Consider the following 24,179-nt stretch of genomic DNA (forward strand, 5'->3'; position numbering starts at 1 on the left):
ACCCAATGTTGGCAGCCCTGAGAATGTGATAATTTTCCATGCTGGTATTCGTATAACGGTCCCTGTGCCAGTGCTATCCGTGAACAGCTGGGGCTGTATTTTGGTGTAGGATTCTGTAACAGTGGTAACTGATTTACGGTGACAGGTCTTGCAGGAAGAAAACTCATACCTTACTGCCTCATGACCTTGTGAGCCCACATCTAGCTTTCAGAGGAAACTAATCTGCCCTGGCATGAACGTTTTTGTTTTTTTTTCAAAGTTTGCGTGTACATCAGATAGATGTCACAACTTCTTTTGTAGCTGCGTATTTATGAAATCACCCATTCAATGTTTCTTTCCTCACCTCATTTGTACATTCCCAGTCATCCAGCTCCATATCTTGCTCGTGCAAGCATTTGCTACTGATATCAAGCATCTGATCATCTCACCTGCTCCACAAGCAGTGAAGACAGTTTTATTTCTTGACCACCCCACCCTCCCCCCCTCGACCACATGTTAATTCACTATGCAAGTAGATCTCCATTATTTTTGTTTCAATTTAGTTTGATGTCTATAACAGAGGAAAATTATAGAAGCTATTTTTTTTAATGTTTTCGCCAGGCACTTGGAAAAATTCAAGGTAATTGTGCAGAGTCAACAGGGTTTGTGAGAGGGGAAATTGTCTTTAATCAATTTATTGGATTTTGTGAAGAAGTTGCATACTGTGGATGAAGTGGAACAGATGGTCGTACAGGTCCACCATCGAAGTTCGATCCACAATCGATATTTGAGAAAGTGCCATATTGAATCTTAGAGCAGAAAATTATCTTGCCTTCGATGAAGTATTAACTGGCTAAGGTTGGCATATATGGGTCTTTTTCTGGTAAGCAAAATGTAAGGAGCACTAGGATTGATGCTGGTGCCCCTACCTTTTGCAACTTATAACTTGCTGAAAGCACTGATGACCTGGTTGCTAAATGTATTACTGCCAAAAAGATAGGTAGGGGTGGGAAATAATATGTTTAAATGCATGTTCTTGTAGAAAATGCTAGACGCACTTGACCAGTTGGGCAGTTTCTATGGAAAGACAAACAGTAAACTTTTCAAAGACCATTTGCCAGAACTGGGAAGGAGAAAAAGATAAGTTATTATTGTTAGTCGATGTTAACGCCCAGGAATTTGAAGCTACTGATTCTCTCCACCGCCAATCCACCAATAAAAACTGGATTGTGATCTCCTGACTTCCCTATTCTGAAATCAACGATAAGTTACTTTGTTTTGTTGAAGTTGAAGGAGAAAAATGAGTTATGATCATGACGGGGCAGTTTGCAAGTCCAAGGACCCAAATGTTTTTTTCTGATAAAGGAGCAGTTTATTCTTATCTATTTTGGTCACAATCATCTTTCCTCTACACCAGCGGATACAAAGTTCTTTGAAGTGCCTCTCCTTTCACTCACCGGGGTAACCCAGTTGTTTGTCACTTTAATTCTCCACCTGAATCCTGAGCTAATGCTTCTGCCTTTGACCTCCCCCACTTTTCCAGTGAAGTTTAATGTTAACACAAGGACCAGCCTCTCGTTGGCTTGGAGTAATGACTTGCTGATAATGTCCATAAATACGTTGACTCAAATTAAAAAAATTGGCCTCATTCAGATCAGATTCAATTTTAATTGTCATTGTCAGTGTACAGTACAGAGACAACGAAACCATACCATCACCATACAGTCATCATCACCATACAGTATATAGTTTCTTCTATCTCCTATTCAGTTCCTTTTAAAGAGCACACAACGTGTATTGATCTCCAAGCAAACATAAACCTGGACTGCACAATATCTGACCATATAATTCAACCCCTTATGTTACCTGGTGTATTATAACTTCACCTCTTCCAATACCCAGATGACTTCTCCTAAAGTAAATGCAGACTGGGTCTAATCAGAACTATGTGCTGCTGAAACTTGCCTTTCATGCCTGTTTAGATGTAGCTCAACATTCCATTCATCTTTTTTGAAATTTGTTTTATATCTCTCCAGTAGCTTTCAGTGATATATCCTTACTCTGAACCTCCGTTACATGAGCAATCCTTTGCTCCCATGCAAATTTTCATTACAGAGAGCACTAATCTTTCGACGGAGGTAGACAAAGGACTTTCAGTCATATATCATTTATTAATTCAACAGTTATCATTATTGTAGTTAATAACGTTTTCCTGTGTTCCTCAGTAAATGAAAGTAATAAGTGGACTACTTATACCAGCTTATCACTTCAAAGCAAAGCTGACTCAGGCTTTAGAGGACATGACCTTTGGATGATGTTGTGAAATCCAGACACACGCACACCGAGACTAGTACAAGCTTTAAGGTTGAAGTCTCTGTCCGCTGAGTTGTCGATCAGAATGGGTTTGAGTCACTCGGGTACCAATCGCTTTCTTCCGACTGGCTCAAGGCAATAAATATCTCACAACGGAGTCACCTTTCTTTCTGCGGGTTAGCCAAAATACCTCAAATGACTGAACTCAATTAGTTTAGCGATCAGTTCCTGTAGATGGCCTAAAGATGCTGGAATGTGAATGCATTCCCAATATTTGACCCTTGTTATTTGATGTTGTACACTGCTTCATCAATGTGTTGCTACAGTGCACACCATAATGTTTTGGGACAAAGCCCCATTATTTATTTATTTGCCTCTGTACTCCACAATTTGAGATTTGTAATAGAAAAAAAATCACATGTGGTTAAAGTGCACATTGTCAGATTTTAATAAAACGCCATTTTATACATTTTGGTTTCACCATATAGAAATTACAGCAGTGTTTATACATAGTCTGCCATTTCAGGGCACCATAATGCTTGGGACACATGGCTTCACAGGTGTTTGTAGTTGCTCAGGTCAGGTTTAATTGCCTCCTTAATGCAGGTACAAGAGACCTAGTCTTTCCTCCAGTCTTTCCATCACTCCAAACCTTTATTGCTGTTTATCAACATGACCAAAGTTGTGCCAATGAAAGTCAAAGAAGCCATTATGAGACTGAGAAACAAGAATACAACTGATAGAGACATCAGCCAAACCTTAGGCTTACCCAAATCAACTTTTTGGAACATCATTAAGAAGAAAGAGAGCACTGGTGAGCATACTAATCGCAAAGGGACTGGCAGGCCAAGGAAGACCTCCACAGCGGATGACAGAATTCTCTCTATAATAAAGAAAAATCCCCAAACACCTGTCCGACAGATCAGAATCCCTCTTCAGGAGTCAGGTGTGAATTTGTCAATGACCACTGTCCGCAGAAGACTTCATGAACAGAAATACAGAGGCTACACTGCAAGATGCAAACCACTAGTCAGTCACAAAAATAGGATGGCCAGGTTACAGTTTGCCAAGAAGTACTTAAAAGAGCAACCACAATTCTGGAAAAAATGACTTGTGGCAGATGAGATGAAGATTAACATATCAGAGTGATGGCAAGAGCAAAGTATGGAGGAGAGAAGAAACTGCCCAAGAGCCAAGCTGCCTCAATCATTTCATCTGACAGCTCGCACCATATACTGACAAACATTTGTGTGAAGAATTGTTCAAGAAGGAACTGCAGATGCTGGAAGAGGTACACAAAATTGCTGGAGAAACTCAGCGGGTGCAGCAGTATCTATGGAGCGAAGAAAATAGGTGATGTTTCGGGCCGAAATCCTTCTTCAGACTGATGGGAGGTGGGAGGGGAGAAGGAAGGAAAACGGGGAGGAGGAGGAGCCCGAGGGCAGGGGGATGGGAGGAGACAGCTCGAGGATTAAGGAAGGGGAGGAGACAGCAAGGGCTAGCAAAATTGGGAGAATTCAACAGTCATGCCATCAGGATGCAAGCCGCCCAGGCGGAATATGAGGCGCTGTTCCTCAAATTTCCGGTGTTGCTCACTCTGGCAATGGAGGAGACCCAGGACAGAGAGGCCGGATTGGGAATGGGAGGGGGAGTTGAAGTGCTGAGCCATCGGGAGTTCAGGTAGGTTATTGCGGACAGAGCGGAGGTGTTCGGCGAAACGATCGCCCAACCGCCGCTTAGTCTCCCCGATGTAAATCAGCTGACATCTAGAGCAGCGGATGCAGTAGATGAGGTTGGAAGAGATACAGGAGAACCTTTGTCGCACCTGGAACGACTGCTTGGGACCTTGAATGGAGTCGAGGGGGGAGGTGAAGGAACAGGTGTTGCATTTCTTGCGGTTGCAACGGAAAGTGCCCGGGGAGGGGGTGGTACGGTAGGGAAGGGAAGAATTGACAAGGGAGTTGTGGAGGGAGCAGTCTTTGCGGAAGGCAGACATGGGGGGAGATGGGAAGATGTGGCGAGTGGTGGGGTCACGTTGGAGGTGGCGGAAATGGCGGAGGATTATGTGTTGTATTTGCCGGCTGGTGGGGTGAAAGGTGAGGACCAGGGGGACTCTGCCCTTGTTGCGAGTGCGGGGATGGGGAGAGAGAGCAGTGTTGCGGGGTATGGATGAGACCCTGGTGCGAGCCTCATCTATGGTGGCGGAGGGGAATCCCCGTTCCCTGAAGAACGAGGACATTTCCGATGCCCTGGTATGGAATGTCTCATCCTGGGAACAGATGTGGCGTAGGCGGAGGAATTGGGAGTAGGGGATGGAGTCTTTACAGGGGGCAGGGTGGGAAGACGTGTAGTCCAGATAGCCATGTGAGTCAGTTGGTTTGTAGTGTATGTCAGTCAGAAGTCTGTCCCCTGCAATGGAGATGGTGAGGTCAAGGAATGGTAGGGAAGTGTCGGAAATGGTACAGGTGTATTGGAGTGCCGGATGGAAGTTGGTGGTGAAGTGGATGAAGTCAGTCAGTTGTGTGTAGGTGCAGGAGGTGGCCCCAAAGCAGTCGTCAATGTGTCAGTTGTGTGTAGGTATGCCTAGCGGAGTTGGTCCTCACCCTCAACAACTTTACATTTGACTCCTCCCATTTCCTCCAAACACAAGGCGTAGCTATGGGCACATGCATGGGCCCCAGCTACGCCTGCCTCTTTGTCGGGCACATTGAACAATCCTTGTTCAATACGTACCAGGGCCCCATCCCCGACCTCTACCTCCGTTACATTGACGACTGCTTTGGGGCCACCTCCTGCACCTACACACAACTGACTGACTTCATCCACTATTATGACTGATATGCTGATTTTTAAGAGGACCTATTCTCTCCCGCCACCCTTTTAAAATTCCTGTAGAATCTCTGAGAATTTTCCTTTACCCTACATGACAGATCTGTGTCATGTCCACTTTTGTCCACCTGCTTTCCCTCTTCTATGCAAGCCTACACTTTGTCTACTTGTTGAGAGATTTGCTTGTTCCCGTCTGATTAAATCTGTTATATGCCCCCTTCTTCCTGACCAGATCCTCAATATCACTTATCAACCAGGGTTCTCAAACTTACCAGCTTTACTCTTCACCCTGACAAAAACATGTTGTCCCCTCTCACTGTTATTTTTAAAGGCTTCCCACTTGCTGGATGTCTCTTTAATTCTAAATAGTTTTGCTCAATCGACCTCTGCAAGTTGCAGTCTAATGCCTCAAAAATGAGTTTTGCCCCTATTTAGGATCATAACTTGTGGACCAGTCCTATTTTTCTCCATAACTGTTTTAAAACTAATAGAATTATGTTCCCAAATTGCCTCCTTGGTTCCTCTTCATATTTCCTTACGACATAGACTCAGTAGATGAAATGGACTCCTCTTTTCAAAGCAATCTGCCTACTTTCTGCTCTGCAATCTATTCTCCCTCATGTTCCTGTTCTCTCTCACATTCCCACATTTCATTCCCATCCCATTCCCACATTTCACCCACCAGTACCAGGGCACTTTATATTGGTCAATTAACCTACCACCAGCATGTCTTTCTGATGTGCATGGAAACCAGAGCATTCTGCAGATCAGAAGAGCATGCAAACTCCATAACTGCAGTACCAGGGTTTGGGATAGCATCCACATTGAAGCTGTGCGGCAGCAGCCCAGCCAGCTGAGCAATTCTGCCATTTCAAAATAATTCATGATACCCATGTTCATGTTTCGTCCATTTTTATTTCTGTGACGCAGAACTAATAGTTAAACAGCATGAAAATAAGCCCCTCAGCCCACCGAGCCGGCACTGACCATTCCACCACTCACCCACACAAGGACCAATTTACAGTGGCCAATTAACCTACCAAGCTGCATGTCTATTGAATGTGGGAGGAAATTGGGGAACCCGCAGGAAACCCATACGGTAAAGAAAGTACAAACTTCACACAGACAACACCAGAGGCCGGGATTGAAACTGGGTCTTTGGAGCTGTGAGGCAGCAGCTCTACCAGCTGCTCCTTAAAATCTTAAAGAGATGGTGCTATGGTTGTGAACTCATAACAAAGAATAATGAAACTCCCTACACTCACCATCGCCTCGCTACCCGTGAGTGCATTTTTTGTGAATTGTTACTGTGTAAAAAGAGAAGTAATCTTTTGGATCAGCAAATCAAGTTTGAACAAACTATGGCTCATAACATGAGGTCCATAAAGTATGTGAATGGTATGCTGGTGCAGAATATCTAGTTAGTCAATCTGAGCTGGAGTACAAGGAATAAGGATGCTGGGTTCTTTAATGTAAAATTACAAGCAGGCTTAATTTCCAATCCCTGCAATGTTTAATGAGGAATATAATGTTCAGCACTTCAACAAATTATCTTGGACAAACCTAATGAAAAACTTTCAAATATTTTAATACATTGGAAGTCTTATCATATCATTCTTGTAAATAAGTATGTAAAGTAAAATGAGGGGGAAAACACTTTGAGGAGACAGTGATTACTGCAATGCAGTTGCCACAAGTTAGTCTGTGCTTGATATATGCGAAATGGCTAATCGTGAGAAAACCCATGCAGTCATAGGGAGAACGTACAAACTCAATTCAGAAAGCACCCATAGTCAGGATCGAACCTGGGTCCCTGGCCATGTAAGACAGCAACTCCATCACTGTGCAACAGTGCTGCCCATGGTCTTGCCATAAACTATATACTTTTCCCTGGCATTCAACCTCCCCAAGTGCACACCTCACACTTGCTCGGATTGAACTCCATCTGCCATTTCTCTGCCCTTTTCTGTTGCTGATCTACAGTATATTCCAAAGTTCTTCTGATTCTTCTCAGTAGAGTTAACACAGAAAACTGAGGTCTTATCACCATAGTTATTTTTAAGTTTCTTTTGTGACCTAGAAATATGATTGTATAAAGGCACTTGCTGTTAAGCATTATACATATGGTGATCGATCGTTCCTTTGAGCTCGTTGGTGTCTAGGTCCTGAGTAGTTGCTCTAGAATTACAGGCTCGCACTTTCCACTGTGAATCATGGACTGGCGGTTTCCATATTGGTACACATGTAATTACATTACTCAGTAATAATGCGAAGTTACAAGCACTCATTTCTTCAGACAACATAAACATTGGAAGGAGATGTTAGTGTAAGTGGTTCCAAGTTATTGGGGCACTCGTTACAACCGGGCATCGAGCTCTGCTTGTCAAGCTCCCCTCATGTAGAGGCTTTATTTACTGCCGAGCCTTTGGGTCCTCACCACTCCCCAGGTTGAGGAGCCAGCTAAATGATCTCCCATGCCTCACTCGTCCGGAACCAACTCTCGGATCCTCGACTCGCCACTCCCCTCGCCCCCTTTATTCTATGTTTTTTGTTATGTTTTTTTTTTGGCAAAAGGATCATCTTATTGAAGCTAAAAAACGTTCCAAAAACTAAGAATAATTAATAGAAATACTTGCTTGTTAAGCCCTTCAATAAAAGCACAACTATGTTGTATTGATTGAAATGGACATTGGAATTTAAATGGCTTTGAGTGAGTACAGTGTTCTCAGTAATATGCAGTGAACAACTGATATGAGATGGCTGGAATCATTTTCCTCCCAAGGATTGTTCTTGCTCTTAAGGGCCTGTCCCACTTAGGCGATTTTTCAGCGGACCGACCGCCAGCGAGTGTCAAGTTCGCGGCACTCGCCTGAAAAACCGGAAACTGGAACGCGACTGTCAGAGTGGAGCACGCACACACACACACACACACACACACACACACACACAAGCATATCGCAAAGGCAGGGCCGGGGAAAGCGGGGGAAGCGCGGACTGAAATTCACACGGTGCAAAGCCAAGGTGATACAGACACACACCGTGATGAACAGGAAGGTTAAGACGGCAACCACCAGCGAACATGTGGCGACCATGTGGCGATCATGTGGCGAGTGTAGAGTCTCCTGCACTCGCCTAAAAAGTCGCCTAAGTGGGACAGGCCCTTGAGGTTGTCAAGCGTCTTTTGTTGATGTTGCAGAGAACATGCGAGACCTCCCTTTAGCCTGTGGGAAATATTGCGACCGACAAATAATGCAACTCATTGCAGCCATCTTTGATCTCTATTCCTGAATGCACGTTCCAAGAACGATCTATTCATCCCGTTTTATATGTTGCACGTGGCTTCATCAATGGGAGTGTAAAGCTAATAATTCCGTGCCTTTTCCTCCCACGGTTAAGTTGAATCTATACATATCATACATGCTAGACTTTTGACTCATTTCAGTGCAGTCCTCCCAGCTGCACGTGCCCAAAATGATACAGAGCGTCTGCATTCTCTTGCTGCCAGACAGAGAATGAGATCAGAATTCTGCCTGAGGCTTTTAGTCGTACATTCATCCCTTGCCTCACCTCCCTCACTCTCCCCAAAGACCAGCTCAATAGCGTATGCAGCTGTTTAGTATTGAACACTCTCCAGGTGTAAAAACTAAAACGTGAGGTTCTCTCATTTATAATTTGACACAACCATGAACAATTTGACATGTTTAACTGTGGTCTTGCTTGCTCCTGTATGAGTTCAAGTTTGTGATGCTCATTCCACTCATGATGAGAATAGGAGACCATGCAGTATCTGTTTATTTACCTGCAGTAGGGTTCTTTTCTTCTTGTAATGTGGCATGACCCTTAATTATTGTCACTCTGTTATTCTTGAGAAGTTGTGGTGTTGTTGGGTTAAAGGTTCTGGGTTTTTTTTTACTGACTGACAATGAATCCTTGAGGAATTGGTTTATGCACCTACGCAGGGTATGTTAAAAACCTTGATTTATTTATGCAGGTAGCAAATTTCTTTAAATATTTGTCCATGAGCAGTACCTAACATAGTTCAGCAAAATGAATGTTATTTTGTTGTCCACCATCCTTTAAATATTTGTGATGAAGAGGAGGAAGCACGTTTCCTACGTGTTTCCTACGTTTCTTCAGCAGAATCCCCTCTGCTGCCTGATCTAGGTTGGACAAGGGGGAAGGAAGAAGTACTCTGATCTGTTGTTTGCCGTCTAAACCTGCGGCATAGTAGAAGCCATTTGGCCCATCAAATCTGTGCTATCCCATCTATTCCTTAACCTCACTGATTTCCTTGGAACCTACTCTCTCTGAGATGTACATTAACTCCCCCAGATTATTCTTGCACCCATCCACACTACAACCGATTTACAGTTTACCGAGCAACCCGCAAGTCTTTGGGACATGGGAAGAACCCGGAGCACCAGTGGAAAGCCACGTGGTCACGGGGAGAATGTGTAAACTCCACACATACAGCAGGATCAAAGCTGTGTCGGTGCAGCCATGATGCAGCAGCTCTACCTGCTGCACCAGGGTGCCATTTCTATTGTGCTTTAATGTCAGATGTGTGACCTTCAGATTTCTTCACTGACAAAATTGTGTTTTGCAGAGGTGACGCAGATCGAGGATCCCAGGGCACAATGGCGGCGGGAGCAAGAGCGCATGTTGAAGGAATACTTGGTGGTAGCCCAGGAGGCTCTGAATGCCAAGAAAGAGATCTACCAGGTGAAAAAGCAGCGGCTGGAGCTCGCTCAGGAAGAGTACCAGCAACTGCATGACCTGTGCGAAAATGACAGCATCTCCTACGTCAGCAGTGAGTACTTTCCACTGGTATAAGTGGCACCCACTATCTTTAGCAATAAATGTTAGTTTCACGTGTTATCAAAGGTCTCTAACTTCAAAGTCTCTAACTTCAAAGTCTCTAACTTCAAGTAACCCTTGCTTTCCCTCACTCTCTCTCACCGTCCCTCCCCCACCCTCATTATCCGATTAGTTTCAATGTGCTCCTGATTAATTTTGCTGATGGCATGCCTTGTTTTCACTTCCCCTTAGTTAACAATGAACCATTCTACATTTCCTTGATCAGCATTTGCTTTGATCTGTCCTTTTCACACCTTACCCTTCCATATCTCTATTCTCCCTCTCCCCCTGACTCAGTTTGAAGCACGATCCTGACCCAAAACGTCACCCATTTCTTCTCTCCAGAGATGCTGCTCGTCTTGTTGAGTTACTCTAGTATTTTGTGTCTATCTTCGGTGTAAACCAGCGTCTGCAGTTCCTTCCTACACATAATAGAGTCATAGTCATAGAGTGATACAGTACGGAAACAGCAGCCCAACTTGCCCACAATGGCCAACATGTCCCAGCTACATTAGCCCCAACATCAAACATCATCAAAGTTCACTGTACCTTTAAGCTAAAGGCAGAATCCACTGCCCTGAATATGGATTCAAAATGGCCTGTGTCTGGGTGTTTACATTTATGGATTAGTAGTTTGAGCTAATTATACACACTCTCTTCCTACACCACCCATCCCCTACTAGCCATTCCATCATCTCCACATGTTTTTCTTCTCTTATCTGTTGGCATTTTATTAGTTGCGTTTTTACTCTGGGGAGTTTCTGGGAATGGGAATTGTTCAACTCTACAATGGTAGCAAGCTGGAATGTTGAGGATTACTGCACAAACAGAAACACAATCTAGGCTCAGCAAGTTCAGATTGGCACTAAAAGGTAACAATGTAGCCATTTTAGTGCCAGTAACTTGTGGCCTTTGTTTCCAAAGTATTTTCCTCGCAGTGCATTCTAATGCTGCAGGACTGCTCCACATTGCAGGCTCTGCTCCTATCTATCTATAGTCATGTAATACACAGGGAAGATAGGGGGACTAGGTTTGACTGGATTTCACCGTGACAATCTTAAAATTGTACAAGAAACTCAGCGGGTGAGGCAGCATCACCTCACTGAGACGCTGCCTCACCCGCTGAGTTTCTCCAGCATTTTTGTCTACCTTCGATTTTTCCAGCATCTGCAGTTCCTTGTTAAAATTGTACGTTTAGCTATAAGGATTCAATTTTACTTTATTAGACAGATTTAGCCATTTCTCATCTTCATTCACGCATTTGCCTTTTCCCTCTGTCTCCTTCCTGCGTTGCTTGTCTCCCTTCCTCCCCTGCCTCCATCCCTGCCTGCCTTCCTCCATCCCTCTATGCTTCCCTCCCTACCTCCCTGCTTGCCTGCCTCCTGCGCAGCCCGCCTCCCTCCATACTTCCCTATGTCCCTCCATGCCTGTCTGTGTCTGTCCCCATCTTTTAGACCTGAAGTCCTAGCTTTTTGATGTTTGCTTTAAAAAAAAGTGTGATCAATGGATTAATTGTGACAGCTTCCCAAGTATCAAGTATCCTTTATTGTCACTCAGACTTTTCAGTCTGAACAAAATTTCGGGTCTTGCAGCCTTAACATAGAATAGAACACCAAAACACACAATAAATACAGATTTAACATCCATCACAGTGAGTCGGGTCAACGCCGCCACAGCCCTGAAGTCGGCCAGCCTCGCATTGATAAGTCCTGGCTGGCTCTGCCTCCGGAGCCTCGAGGTCGGTCCCAGTTGGATGCCGCCAGCTCCGCCATTAGGCCTCAGCGCAGACGGAGACGGGGGATACGACAAGACAAGAAGTTTCTCCCCCCCCATACATACACAACTAAAATAAACTGAAAATAAAACTGTAACAACGGGACAAGAAAACAAAAAAAAAGAAAAAAACAAAGGGACTGCAGGCGAGCCGCAGCTGCAGGGGCAGCGCCACCACTTCTGCCATTGCTTTCTCAATTGCTTTGATTTGCTGCTCATTGTAATCACAGATGCACACCCCTGGCAGTGAATTGGGAGGCGATGACGGTGGATGCCAGTGATGTTAAATGTCATCTGGTCCATCCACTTTGTTTGTTCCATGCAGACATGATGCCAGTTGGATCGCAGCCCATTCCCCAACCTATCTAGTGCAGTGTCGTTACCAGCGAGAAGCAGAAAGCTAGATAAACCACGGCGGTTCAGTAGTCAGAACTAAAATTTGGAGAAAGGACGTTGATCTGAAAGGGTAACTGTTTCTCACATTGAGTTTTTTTTTTGCAATGATACATTGGGCAGCACAGTGTTAGAGTTGCTGCCTTACAGAGACCCGGGTTTGATCCAGACTGTGGGTGCTGACTGTACGGTGTTTGCACGTTCTGCCTGTGACCGCTTGGGTTTTCTCCGGGTAATCCTGTTTCCCCCCCACAATCCAAGTACGTACAGGTTTGTAGGTTAATTGGCATTGGAAGTTGTTAAATTGCCCCGAGTGTATAGGATAGTATCAGTGATTGCTGGTTGGCTTGGACCTGGTGGGCCAAAGGACTGTTTCCGTGCAGTATCTCTAAAGTCATTCCACAGGTGCTGCCTGACCCACTGGTTATCTCCAGTATTCTCTATTTTTAGTATGGGGGATAAATGTGGGCAATTCCTGTGTGATCCTCCCAGTAGATAATCAAAGCTGAGGAGAGAGGCCCATCTGGTCTGAAATATCATCAAACAATGTCTACGTCTCATGAGGTGATCTGTATCCGAGATTTGACTTAAACCGGTTTCACTCCAGCTTGGGGGAATCTGCATCCACTTTCTGAGATGGCTGCCTCCTCCACTGGCCTCTTTATACTCTGGAAAAGAAACAGTTTCTGGCACCTAATCTGGCTTTGGTACGACCTGAGATTGTGATCATTTTTCCTCCATAACCTGTGCAAATCAAAGAAGAAGGCCGTGAAAGCAATCTAATCCCTTCATTTTGAAGAAGGTCGCTTTCGGTCAGGTGGTGCTCTCGTTACACTTTACATCAGGGGTCGGCAACCTCCGGCCCCCGGGCTTAATCCGGCACGTAACCCAAAATCATCCGGCCCACAGGCGTATTTTTTTTTTTCCTCAATCATCCAGCCCACAGACTTCCATCATCTCTGGTACCTGGAATGTTTAAGAAAGAACTGCAGATGCTGGAAAAATCGATGGTAGAAAAAAATGCTGGATTGAGTTTCTCCAGCATTTTTTGTCTACCTCCGGTACCTGGAAGGTGATTTGACTGTACCGCTTCCTGTGCAAAGCACCTTCTGTGTCTGGGCTTCACTGTCGGGATTGGGGTTGTCAGTAGGCCGGGGACGAGTGAGTGTGATATTTGAGCTCAGTGCTCTGGGTGGTGTCCTCGAAGGGGTGGGATCCATGTGTACACGTGATAGATGTTGCCCGCCATACGTTCACAGACATATGTCCTGGCCCCTTGGCAGAATAGTTTGCCGACCCTTGCTTTACGTAATGCAAAGGTGCATTTGGAATGGTGTAGCTATACAAACTACGGACAGGCAGTACTCCCACTTACACCGCCTCTCATTAATTTATTTGCTAGCAGTCCAGGTATGCTTTGATTTTGACACAAGAAACTGCAGATGCTAGTTTACAGAAAAAGAGACACAAATTGCTGGTGTAACCCAGCAGGTCAGGCAGCATCTCTAGAGCACATGGTAAGGTGACGTTTTGGGTTGGGATCCTTCTTCAGACCGATTATAATAGGTGGAAAATGCTGGAAGACTGGAAAAGGTCAACAAGTGATAGGTGGATACAGGTAGGGGTGGTTTGATTGGCAAATGGGTGGACAAATGCCAGAGATGAAAAGAAGGTCGTGAAATAAGTAGAGAAGTATGAAATATGAAGCTAGAAGAATGGATATAGGTGGAAAGGGGGCGGGATAGTGGGGAAAAATGGGTGCATATTCAAGTGGGGCACAGGGAAGAATGGGCAACAAACGAAGGGTTATTTGTTAGTTACCTAAAATTGGGGAATTCAATGTTCATACCATTGGCTTGTAAGCTACCCAAGCGACTCAGTGGTTTGATGTTGCTCATGTCAGGTTTCAGTAGATGTGAGGCAGAAGGCAGAGCATTTACATCCACTTTTAAGCTTCCATTCTCACCGTTTTATGAACATTCCATCAGACACCTCTCCATGACGTGGATGAGAATGTGTTCTCAAAAAAATGTTGTTCATTCTTTATCATTGATGTGGAACTGAGCTGAAGAAATCTTAATTCTAATTTATGTGGGTGTTGTTGGTATGGCCAGAATGTGTTGCCTCTCCCTAGATGCTTTGAGAAGTGAACAGTGGGAGTATCTGCTCAAACCATTTTAGTTGTATGTTGAGGTTCCTCTACTGTGCTAGTGAAATCTGTAATCTGAGGTATTTGTTTATTCTGGTGGAGCAGTTAAGGAGTCGTGTATAGGCCAGATGGTATAAAGATAAAAGATTTTCTACCCCGATTAATGTTGATGCACAAACTATATGCTTACATTAATCTAGTCGCACCTGACTTGTTTAAACTGATACAGGAATTTCATTTCCGAAACCTCTAAGTCATGCAGAGATCTCCGGAGAAAATTATATTGTGGCGGAATATTTTTTTTTAAAGCACCAATACTTAAAATATTGTAGAGCTACAACTACGGATGCTGTGCAAGACAAGGTGTTCTTGGTTGCCTTTTAATAGAAGACCTCTGTTATGTTATTGTGCAGCTTTGCAATGGTAGAGCCAGATTAGCGGTCAGATGAGTCATGACCATTTTCCCACCTGCACCCATCAGCATGGCTTTCCCTGAACCTCCACCTTCCCAGCTACCTCTCCATGTAAACAGCTCTCTCACTGCCTTGATCACTTTCACCTTGTAAGTCATTTGGTCTTCGCACCCGGTAGCTGTGATATTCTTTGGATCTGTTGTGTAATTGGCCATTTCTCCCATTCGTCCTCCAGTCAACTTGACACATTCCCTAAGAACTGGTTAAGCTTTCCCAAAGCTCTGATTTATGTTTGATTTTTTTTTCAGGTTGTTGGAACTTCATGTGTTCATTAATTTCATATTGCTGATTTTTTTTTAAACAGTGTATTCAAGTTCATCCTCCAACACAAAGTATGATCCTGACCAGATCAAAGCAGAAATTGCAAGTCGAAGAGAAGGGGTAAGTGAGTGGCTGAATGTGGTTATGGTAGTAAACCAATCGCACTGTCTCTGACCTCTCGTGTCAAATCTGTGGAACTGCTTAGAGAAGGTTAAAGTTTTATAATCTTTATCTTTGCTACATATTTTCACCATATATTTAGTGATACTGCAAATAATTGGACTAGAACCGCACTGTTTACCTCAGTTTTTAGAGGTAAGAGGAGGATTCTTGTCAGTTCACTAGATGGATCACTTGGCATCCTCCTGCTACAAATTGCTGGGATTTATGATGGAAGAACAGATTACGGAACAAATGGAAGAAATGGCAAATTAAAGCCAAAGTGTGTTAGTAAATTGAAACCAACCCACCATGGATTGTGGAAGACTGAAATAAAAGTAGAAATTGCTGTTACTCGACAATTCATGCAGCATCCGTAGAGAGAAAAATGGAATAATAGTTCCAAAGTCAGGAGTGAAGATTGTGGAGGAAAAGAGCATTTGAGCAGTGACAGAGCTATGGAAGAGCAAGGCGGTGGTAGGAAAGAAGAAGGTATGGTGACATTGCAAAAGGGTTGCTGATGTATGGCAAAACAAAGTGAAAATAAGTCACATTTGGAAGCAGAAGATGAGTTTGTAAAGCTGGGATAGTTTAACTTAACGGCATTCTTTTCACAAGGTGAATGTAGTTTTGTATCTTGATTTAATTTGGTACACTCCTTTACAAAAACTGGTGAATGAAATAAAGGGTTACAGAATTAAGCTGGAAATATCTGCTTCATATCAATAGGAACAGTCTGTAATGTTGGTTCAAGTCAAGTCAATTGTTTATACACAGTACTACGAGGTACAGGTACAATGAAACACTCGCTTGCAGCAACATTACAGGTGCCTAGGGAAGAATGAAAATTGATTGGTGTTGGGTGAACAGTATAAAGTGGTGTATTGTTTTATGAGTAATAAGCTTCCATATATAAAATACATTAAAAAAAAAGGTGGACAATCACATGGTCCAGTTCTCTCTGATGAAAAAGCAAATAGTATTGACAGGGTGAAAGTTACATGTCAAGCTTAACAAAGGGAACTGTGAAGCCAAATACAGCAGTTACCTGGTTTGAGATGCAGAAACTGCAGTGTATTTTCAAAAATGGGAATCATGCCATAATTTTAATAATTATTTCTCATAAATCTTACAATTTTAACAAGACTTCCACCATAACTTGCATGTGGATTTGATCAAATTTCTAGGCCCATGTTTCTGCTCATTTATAGTGAAAAGTTCCAGGTTTAGTGAGTAATTTCTATCCATCCCAAAATAATCGTAAAGCTTATCAGTCGGACTGCGTGAATAACAGCATGCAGAGTGCAGCCGACAAGGTGGGAGGTGACAAAGATGGACACAAAAAGCTGCAGTAACTCAGCTGGTCAGGCAGCATCTCTGGAGAAAAAGAAAAGTTAACATTTGGGTCAAGACCCTTCTTCATACCTGAAACGTCACCTATTCCTTTTCTCCAAAGAGACATGGATCCAAGATGGATGGTGGTGCAGCTGGTAGTGCTGCTGTCTCACAAAACCAGTGACTCAGGATCGATCCTGACATCGGGTGCTGTCTGTGTGGAGTTTGCATATTCTCCCTATGATCCCATGGAAGTGCGCTTCTACCGTCGCCTCCGCCTCACAGCGCACTTCCATGGGAAGGAGTCCTCGCCCCCCACTGATGACCCCTTTTCCCGTCTCCAACGCACCCCCTCCTCGTGGACCCCCCCTCGTGGCCAATTTCCGGCTTTAGAACTTTTTATCAATAACTGCCGTCGCGACATCAACCGCCTCAACTTCTCCACTCCCCTGTCTCACTCCAATCTCTCACCACAGGAACGCTCTGCCATCGACTCACTCCGCAACAACCCAGATTTGGTTATCAAACCCGCTGACAAGGGAGGTGCCGTGGTAGTCTGGCGCGCCGATCTCTACAAAGCTGAGGCCACGCGCCAACTATCGGACACCTCCTCCTACTTACCCCTGGACCATGACCCCACTGACGAGCACCAGGCCACCATCTCCAGCACCATCACCAACTTCATCCACTCCAATGCCCTACCCGACCAGCCTCCAACCTCATAGTTCCCCAGCCCCGCACAGCCCGATTTTACCTTCTCCCTAAAATCCACAAACCTGATTGTCCCGGAAGACCCAGTTCACTCCGCCTGTTCGTGCCCCACCCTCCTCATTTCCAAATACCTTGACTCCATCCTATCACCCTTGGTTAAATCCCTCCCTACCTATGTCCAAGACACCTCAGACACTCTCCGTCGTCTCCGCGCATTCAATTCTCTAGGCCCTCACCCCCTTATCCCCACCACGGACGTCCAATCACTATACACCTCCATCCCCCACCACGATGGTCTCACAGCCCTCCGGTTCTTCCTCGACCAGAGAGCAAACCCATACCCAGCCACTGACACTCTCCTCCGCCTAGCGGAGCTGGTCCTTACCCTCAATAACTTCGAGTTCGACTCCTCCCACTTCCTCCAAATACAAGGCGTAGCTATGGGCACACGCATGGGCCCCAGCTATGCCTGCCTATTTGTAGGTTACGTCGAGCAATCCTTGTTCAATACATACCAGGGCCCCATCCCCAACCTCTACCTCCGCTACATCGACGACTGCTTCGGTGCCACCTCCTGCACCCGCACACAACTGACTGACTTCATCCACTTCACCACTAATTTCCACCCGGCACTGAAATACACCTGGACAATCTCCGACACTTCCCTACCATTCCTTGACCTCACTATCTCCATTGCAGGTGATAGACTTCTAACCGACATACACTATAAACCCACTGACTCCCATGGCTATCTGGACTACACTTCTTCCCACCCTGCTTCCTGTAAGGACTCCATCCCCTACTCCCAATTCCTCCGTCTACGCCGCATCTGCTCCACGGATGAGGCGTTCCACACCAGGACATCTGAAATGTCCTCACTATTCAGGGAACGGGGGTTCCCCTCCTCCACCATAAATGAGGCTCGCACCAGGGTCTCTTCCATACCCCGCAACACTGCTCTCTCTCCCCATCCCCGCACTCGCAACAAGGGCCGAGTCCCCCTAGTCCTCACCTTCCACCCCACCAGCCATCACATACAAAAAATAATCCTCCGTCAGTTTCGCCACCTCCAACGTGACCCCACTACTAGCCACATCTTCCCATCTCCCCCCATATCTGCCTCCCGCAAAGACCGCTCCCTCCATAACTCCCTTGTCAATTCTTCCCTTCCCTCTCGGTCCACCCCCTCCCCGGGCACTTTCCCTTGCGGCCGCAGGAGATGCAACACTTGTCCCTTTACCTCCCCCCTCAACTCCGTTCAGGGACCCAAGCAATCGTTCCAGGTGCGACAGAGGTTTACCTGCATCTCTTCCAACCTCATCTATTGCGTCCGCTGCTCTAGATGTCAGCAGATCTATATCGGTGAGACCAAGCGGAGGTTGGGCGATCGTTTCGCCGAACACCTCCGCTCGGTCCGCAATAACCTAGCTGACCTCCCGGTGGCTCAGCACTTCAACTCCCCCTCCCACTCCGCCTCCGACCTCTCTGTCCTGGGTCTCCTCCATGGCCACAGCGAGCAGCACCGGAAATTGGAGGAACAGCACCTCATATTCCGTTTGGGGAGTCTGCACCCCGGGGGCATGAACATCGACTTCTCCCAATTCTGTTAGTCCTTGCTGTCTCCTCCCCTTCCTCAGCTCCCCTGCTGTCTCCTCCCCTCCTCCAGCCTTCCGGCTACTCCTCCTTTTCCCTTTCTTGTCCCCACCCACCCCCACCCCTGATCAGTCTGAAGAAGGGTTTCGGCCCGAAACGTTGCCTATTTCCTTCGCTCCATAGATGCTGCTGCACCCGCTGAGTTTCTCCAGCTTTTCTGTGTAACCTTCGATTCTCCAGCATCTGCAGTTCCCTCTTAAACACTCCCTATGATCTTATTGGTTTCCTCTGGATTCTGTGGTTTTCTCCCACATCCCAAAACCGTGTGGGTTTGTAGGTTATTTTGGCCTCTGTAAAAAAATAAAAATAAAAGTGCCCTAGTGTGTAGGGAGTGGATGCAAAACTGGGCTAACATAAAACTGGTGTGAATGGGTAATCGATGGTGGGCGTGGACTCACTGGGCCAAATGGGCAGTTTCCATGTGGTGTCGACCCCTTCCACCTCTCCACCCTCATCTCCATCCCTTGAGGGAGATAGCATCTTTCCTAATGGCTTGCTGGATCCAATAGAAAGTCCTTTATATTATATATTAACATGACCCCAAATTTTTTGTCCCATGAAAGTGGTCAGTAACTAACGTGCTCAGGTTTAAGAGATGAGATGAGGTAGATTGTTTAAAATTGTGATATGGATTATGCAAAAGGCAAGGATGGTGGAAGCTGATGGATACTATATTACAAAATTCAGGCTTAGAAATTAGCAGAGCTGAGGGAAAGGTTTGCTCATCGGAACCAAATTGGATTGATTTTTCAAAGATCTGGGTGGAATAAACTCAGTACTTTGTTGGTCCTTCTATGAATAGTGTACCTCCACAGATGGGCCCTCTGTTAAAGGTGGTTTTTCCAAGGATGAGAGAATACCATGAGCATCTTTTAAAAAGTTTATTTGCAATTCTGGATGGCATAATTTTGCTAAATTTTTAAAGTAATGTGACATCTTAAACTAATGCTGATACACCTCCACCTCTCACTCTCGTTCAAGTAACTTGGTTCAAGGTTATTGACTAATTAATACATTTCTACTGGCTGATTTCCGGAGGAATGTTGCTGATTTACTGGCCTGACATATTGCCATTTGCTGAATTAGAGTGGTGCCAGTAAAATTTTAAGTTCCTTTGGGGTAATTTGTTTTTCGTCTTATTATTGCTAATTCATCAGGCTGGTTAAACATGCAGAAGTATTAAATGTTAAAGAATTTCTTCCCAACTTCCTTTATTGAGTTGCACAGTTTGCTCTCTAAGTTAAGACTCTAATAAGATTTTGATCTCTCTAGGTTATTGCAACTATATCTTCCATTTCTCCATCACTGGCCCCCGTGTTGGCTCTTGCCTAATACCAATATTTTAACCCTCCTCCTACCTCCCCAACCATCTTCAACTCTACCTCCAGTTAACCCTGCATTATTTCCTACCACACATCCATAGTTTGTTGTGAATGTAACCTAATCAAGGAGTTTGGAAAACTAAAGTTACCAACAAGGGGCAATCCGGTTATGTAATCTGTGCCAAAGATACAATTCACAATGCTTGCAATGTCAACTTCTTGTTAGAAGGAACATTGTCTGGGTGCCAGTGGACATATTACTCTGCCCCACCCAATATCAGTTGGAAAGCTGCCAGCACCCTTTACTGGCAGAAACTTGTGGAATCTGGACAAATAAAGCCAACTAAATTATCTAACTTACTCAAGATCACCCAAACTCTTTTTTTGTTCAGTTAATGCAGCCAAGAATCTTTGCTGAACAGTTTTGACATATTCTTTGTCACTACGAATGAATGCTGTTGCACTACATTGGGGTAACAGTGAAACTCGAGCACTGGAATAGTTGTCACGATTTGCTTGTTAGGCTGCAGAATGTTTTGATTGCTATGGCCGAAATTAAACTGATGGTTTTTGATATCCCAAAGATGAATGAAAGTGGCTGTTTTTTACTCGCATCCCAAAAATTATGAAGTTGGCTGTTTTTTGCTCACATTCCAAAGATGTATGAGGGTGGCGGGTTGTGTGGTGGCAGTAAACTGCACCCACATAGTGTGCAAGAGGATGGCAGGCTCTAAGGGGAGTTGGAGAATAGAAATGGGATTAGTATAAACGGCACTTGATAGTCAGCATAGGCACGAACGAGCTGAAGGGCTCGATTCCATTCCGTATGATGCAATGAGCATGATTACTCAGTAAGTTCTCCAAATCTGGTAGCGTTTAATGGAAATTACTTTATTTGCTTTTAGGTTTCCAGATTGAAAAGGGAGCTGGCACAGATGAAACAAGAGTTGCAATGCAAGGAGAAAGGCGTGGAGACTTTACAAGAGTAAGTGTGGTACTTAACTGGAGTTATAACAAATATTTTTTGAAAGATGCATTTTATTTTCAAATCGCGCTCCGTTTAAAAATAAAAATAAAATCCCGTGGTCATGTGCGACCGAACGAAGATTGGACGTAGTTCTTCTACAATTGACTATCATTAAAATGCAAATAGGACCTCAATGTATCGAAAGGATGAATATTTGGAAGCACAGAACAACATTGTCACAAGTATAATTGTTCCTTTTTTTTCTTAACATCACTTGGAAATCATATTAATCGCTGATGATATAGTTGCCAGAAAATATTTTTCACTATTGTCGTAAAATTGAATTTCCTTTGTATGATTTGAGATGATCTCCATTGTTTGTCCCTTGCATATTGATTAACCATCCGTCTAACATGTTGTAATATTACAACTATACCCTTCCCGCCAGCAGTAGTTCTGATTTGCCGTTACAACTAACCTAAAACTGGCGGTACTTTTCAGTCTGAGGGAGTCTGCTGATGTTAATTTTAATACAAACACTTTCTTGTCTCCAGTGAGTAAAGAGGCTGGTACAAATTTCTGTTTTTAAGATGCTGGCACTGAATAGTGCCAAATATTTCTACAGACAGGTTATTTACCAAAAGGAATAATAGGTGACATTTCTGCCATCCCTGTCATCTCTGTAATGTTTAGTAAGGGACTGCAGATACTGGTTTAAACCGAAGATAGACACAAAAAGTTAGAGTAACACTCAGCAGGACAGGCAGCATCTCTGGAGAGAAGGAATGGGTGATGTTTTGGGTCGAGACTCTTCTTCAGACTGGTTAGGGATAAGGGAAATGAGAGACATAGACGATGATGTAGAGAGATAAAAAATAATGAATGAAAGATATTTAAAAAAGTAATGATGATAAATGAGACAAACCATTGTTAATGTTTGTTGAGTGAAAATGAGAAGCTGGTGCGACTTGGGTGGGGGAGGGATAGGGAGAGAGAGGGAATGCCGGGGTTACTTGAAGTTAGATAAATCAATATTCATACCACTGGGCTGTATACTGCCCAAGCGAAATATGAGGTACTGTTCCTCCAATTTGCATTTAGCCTCACTCTGACAATGGAGGAGACCTAGGACAAAAAAGGTCTGTGTGGGAATGGGAAGGAGAATTAAAGTGTTTAGCAACTGGGAGATCAAGTAGGTTCAGGCGGACTGAGCGAAGGTGTTCAACGAAACAGCTTGGGCTGCTTACAACCCCGGCATTCCCTCTCTCGTTATCCCTCCCTCACCCGTTGCAACCATCTTTGGAGAGACATTAGAATAGCAGACTTCATCAGAGTCAAATTCTTCTGCTGACCCCTTTTACCACTTAAAATAACCCACTGGGTTAGAAATTCATTCTGTCAAACTGCAAACAAAACACAGGCTTTGTGATGCTGAAAACTGAGAATGAAATAATTCTGTGCAGGGTTCCTGATGTCTGTGCTCACTCCCAATGTCTTCTGGTTTTAGGTGAGATTTCATAGTTCTTAGGTTCATAATGTGTGAGCACACTATGCCCAGAGTGAAACTATGGCCAAAAAATAACTTCAGTGCAGTGCCAAAAAATCTTCCCTCAGTGAGATTTACAACCACTCACACTGATTCCTCAGAAACACCAGTATTTAAATGCAAGTTGCATTGCACTCACTGTGTGCTGCACACCACTCCATACCCATGGTCTACTTTGGGCACTGCTCACTCTGAGGGAGGCCATACAGGGGGAAGAGAGGACAATAAACCACAGTGAGGGAGAGTTCATGTTAGCGTGGGATGTGCATTGCTGTCTATTGTGTTTTCCAAAGACACTGGTGGCTTTGTTTCTCTTGGACACTCAACTCCCTGAAAGATGGCTTCAGTGAAAGAGTTTAGGAGTCTATGAATTATATTAGCTTTGGTTTGTTTTTATTGATGATATTTATAACATTCTATTATTTAAATGAAAATCACAAAGACTTTAGTCAGAACTCTTATCAATAGTGTTTTGTTGAATCAGTGGAAAATACTTGGTGTTTTCTCATTGCAGGGTGTGTTGTAGAAATAGCACAGAGGCTGTTTTCATTTAAACATTGCATCAAATATTTCCATTCTTTGATTTATGAATTGTGTTGTTCAGCATACTTTAAATGAGAAAACAAATATTCAGGACTGGATGGAAATGAGACATTCCCTAATTTCAAGTAACCCTTGTATTTCCTCTCTGTCCCTCCCTCACCCGAGTCGTCCCACTAGTTTCACTGTCGTCCTGCTTAGTTTCACTGTTCGGATCCCCTCGTCATCATCTCTTCCACAAACAACAATAGACCATTGTGGGCTCCACCTTTCCTTGATCTTCGGTGGCGGCTTTGATTTGTTCTTTTCATACCTTCCATTCATTTGTTCTTTGTACCTTCTCATACCTCAAGTTTCCCTCTCTTGAGACATTCAAGTCGAGTAGAAGCTTGGACATTTGGGAAGCAGTGAGGAGATACGATGCAGGGAGTCATAATTTGAGAGGTGGCAACTGATCAAAGTGATCAAATATCATATGATCAAATCTCCAGCAAAAATATGCTTGCATTTATATAGATCTCTGATGACCTCTATTCCAAAGTGCTTTACTGCTCGGGAAGTACTTTTGGAGCTCGCCTCTGTGGCGTTGGAGTGCGTACACAGAAGATTCACTGGACATTGACTGGATTGGATGACCAGGTAGCGGGGAGAGATTATATAGATGGGGCTTGTTTTCACTGGAGCGAAAGTGACAGAGGAGTGACAAGACATGCATTTATGATTATGAAAAGCGTAGAGAGAGTAGATAGTCAAAATTTGTTAAAAACATTAAAAGACGATAGAATGGAGATTTAAAAGAGATCTCAGTGGTAAGTTTTTTTTCAATTTCCAAATACAGTGTTGATATCTGGAACATACTGCCAGAGGAGCTGGTGAGATCAGATACAATTATGTATTTACTGCATATACTGTAATTACT

General features: G+C 44.2%; 1 protein-coding gene across 1 annotated transcript in view; it reads left to right on the forward strand.

The window, feature by feature from the left end:
* wwc3 (WWC family member 3) overlaps nucleotides 1-24,179 on the forward strand; it is a 166,401-nt gene that overhangs the window by 89,124 nt on the left and 53,098 nt on the right. Inside the window, exons 3-5 of the mRNA XM_055644886.1 lie at nucleotides 9,728-9,931; nucleotides 15,071-15,147; nucleotides 21,113-21,192. Of these exons, the coding sequence (XP_055500861.1) occupies nucleotides 9,728-9,931; nucleotides 15,071-15,147; nucleotides 21,113-21,192 (361 nt within the window). The remainder of the gene's footprint in view (nucleotides 1-9,727; nucleotides 9,932-15,070; nucleotides 15,148-21,112; nucleotides 21,193-24,179) is intronic.

Source organism: Leucoraja erinacea, chromosome 13, assembly GCF_028641065.1.
Source record: "Leucoraja erinacea ecotype New England chromosome 13, Leri_hhj_1, whole genome shotgun sequence".
Classification (NCBI taxonomy): Eukaryota; Metazoa; Chordata; class Chondrichthyes; order Rajiformes; family Rajidae; genus Leucoraja; species Leucoraja erinaceus.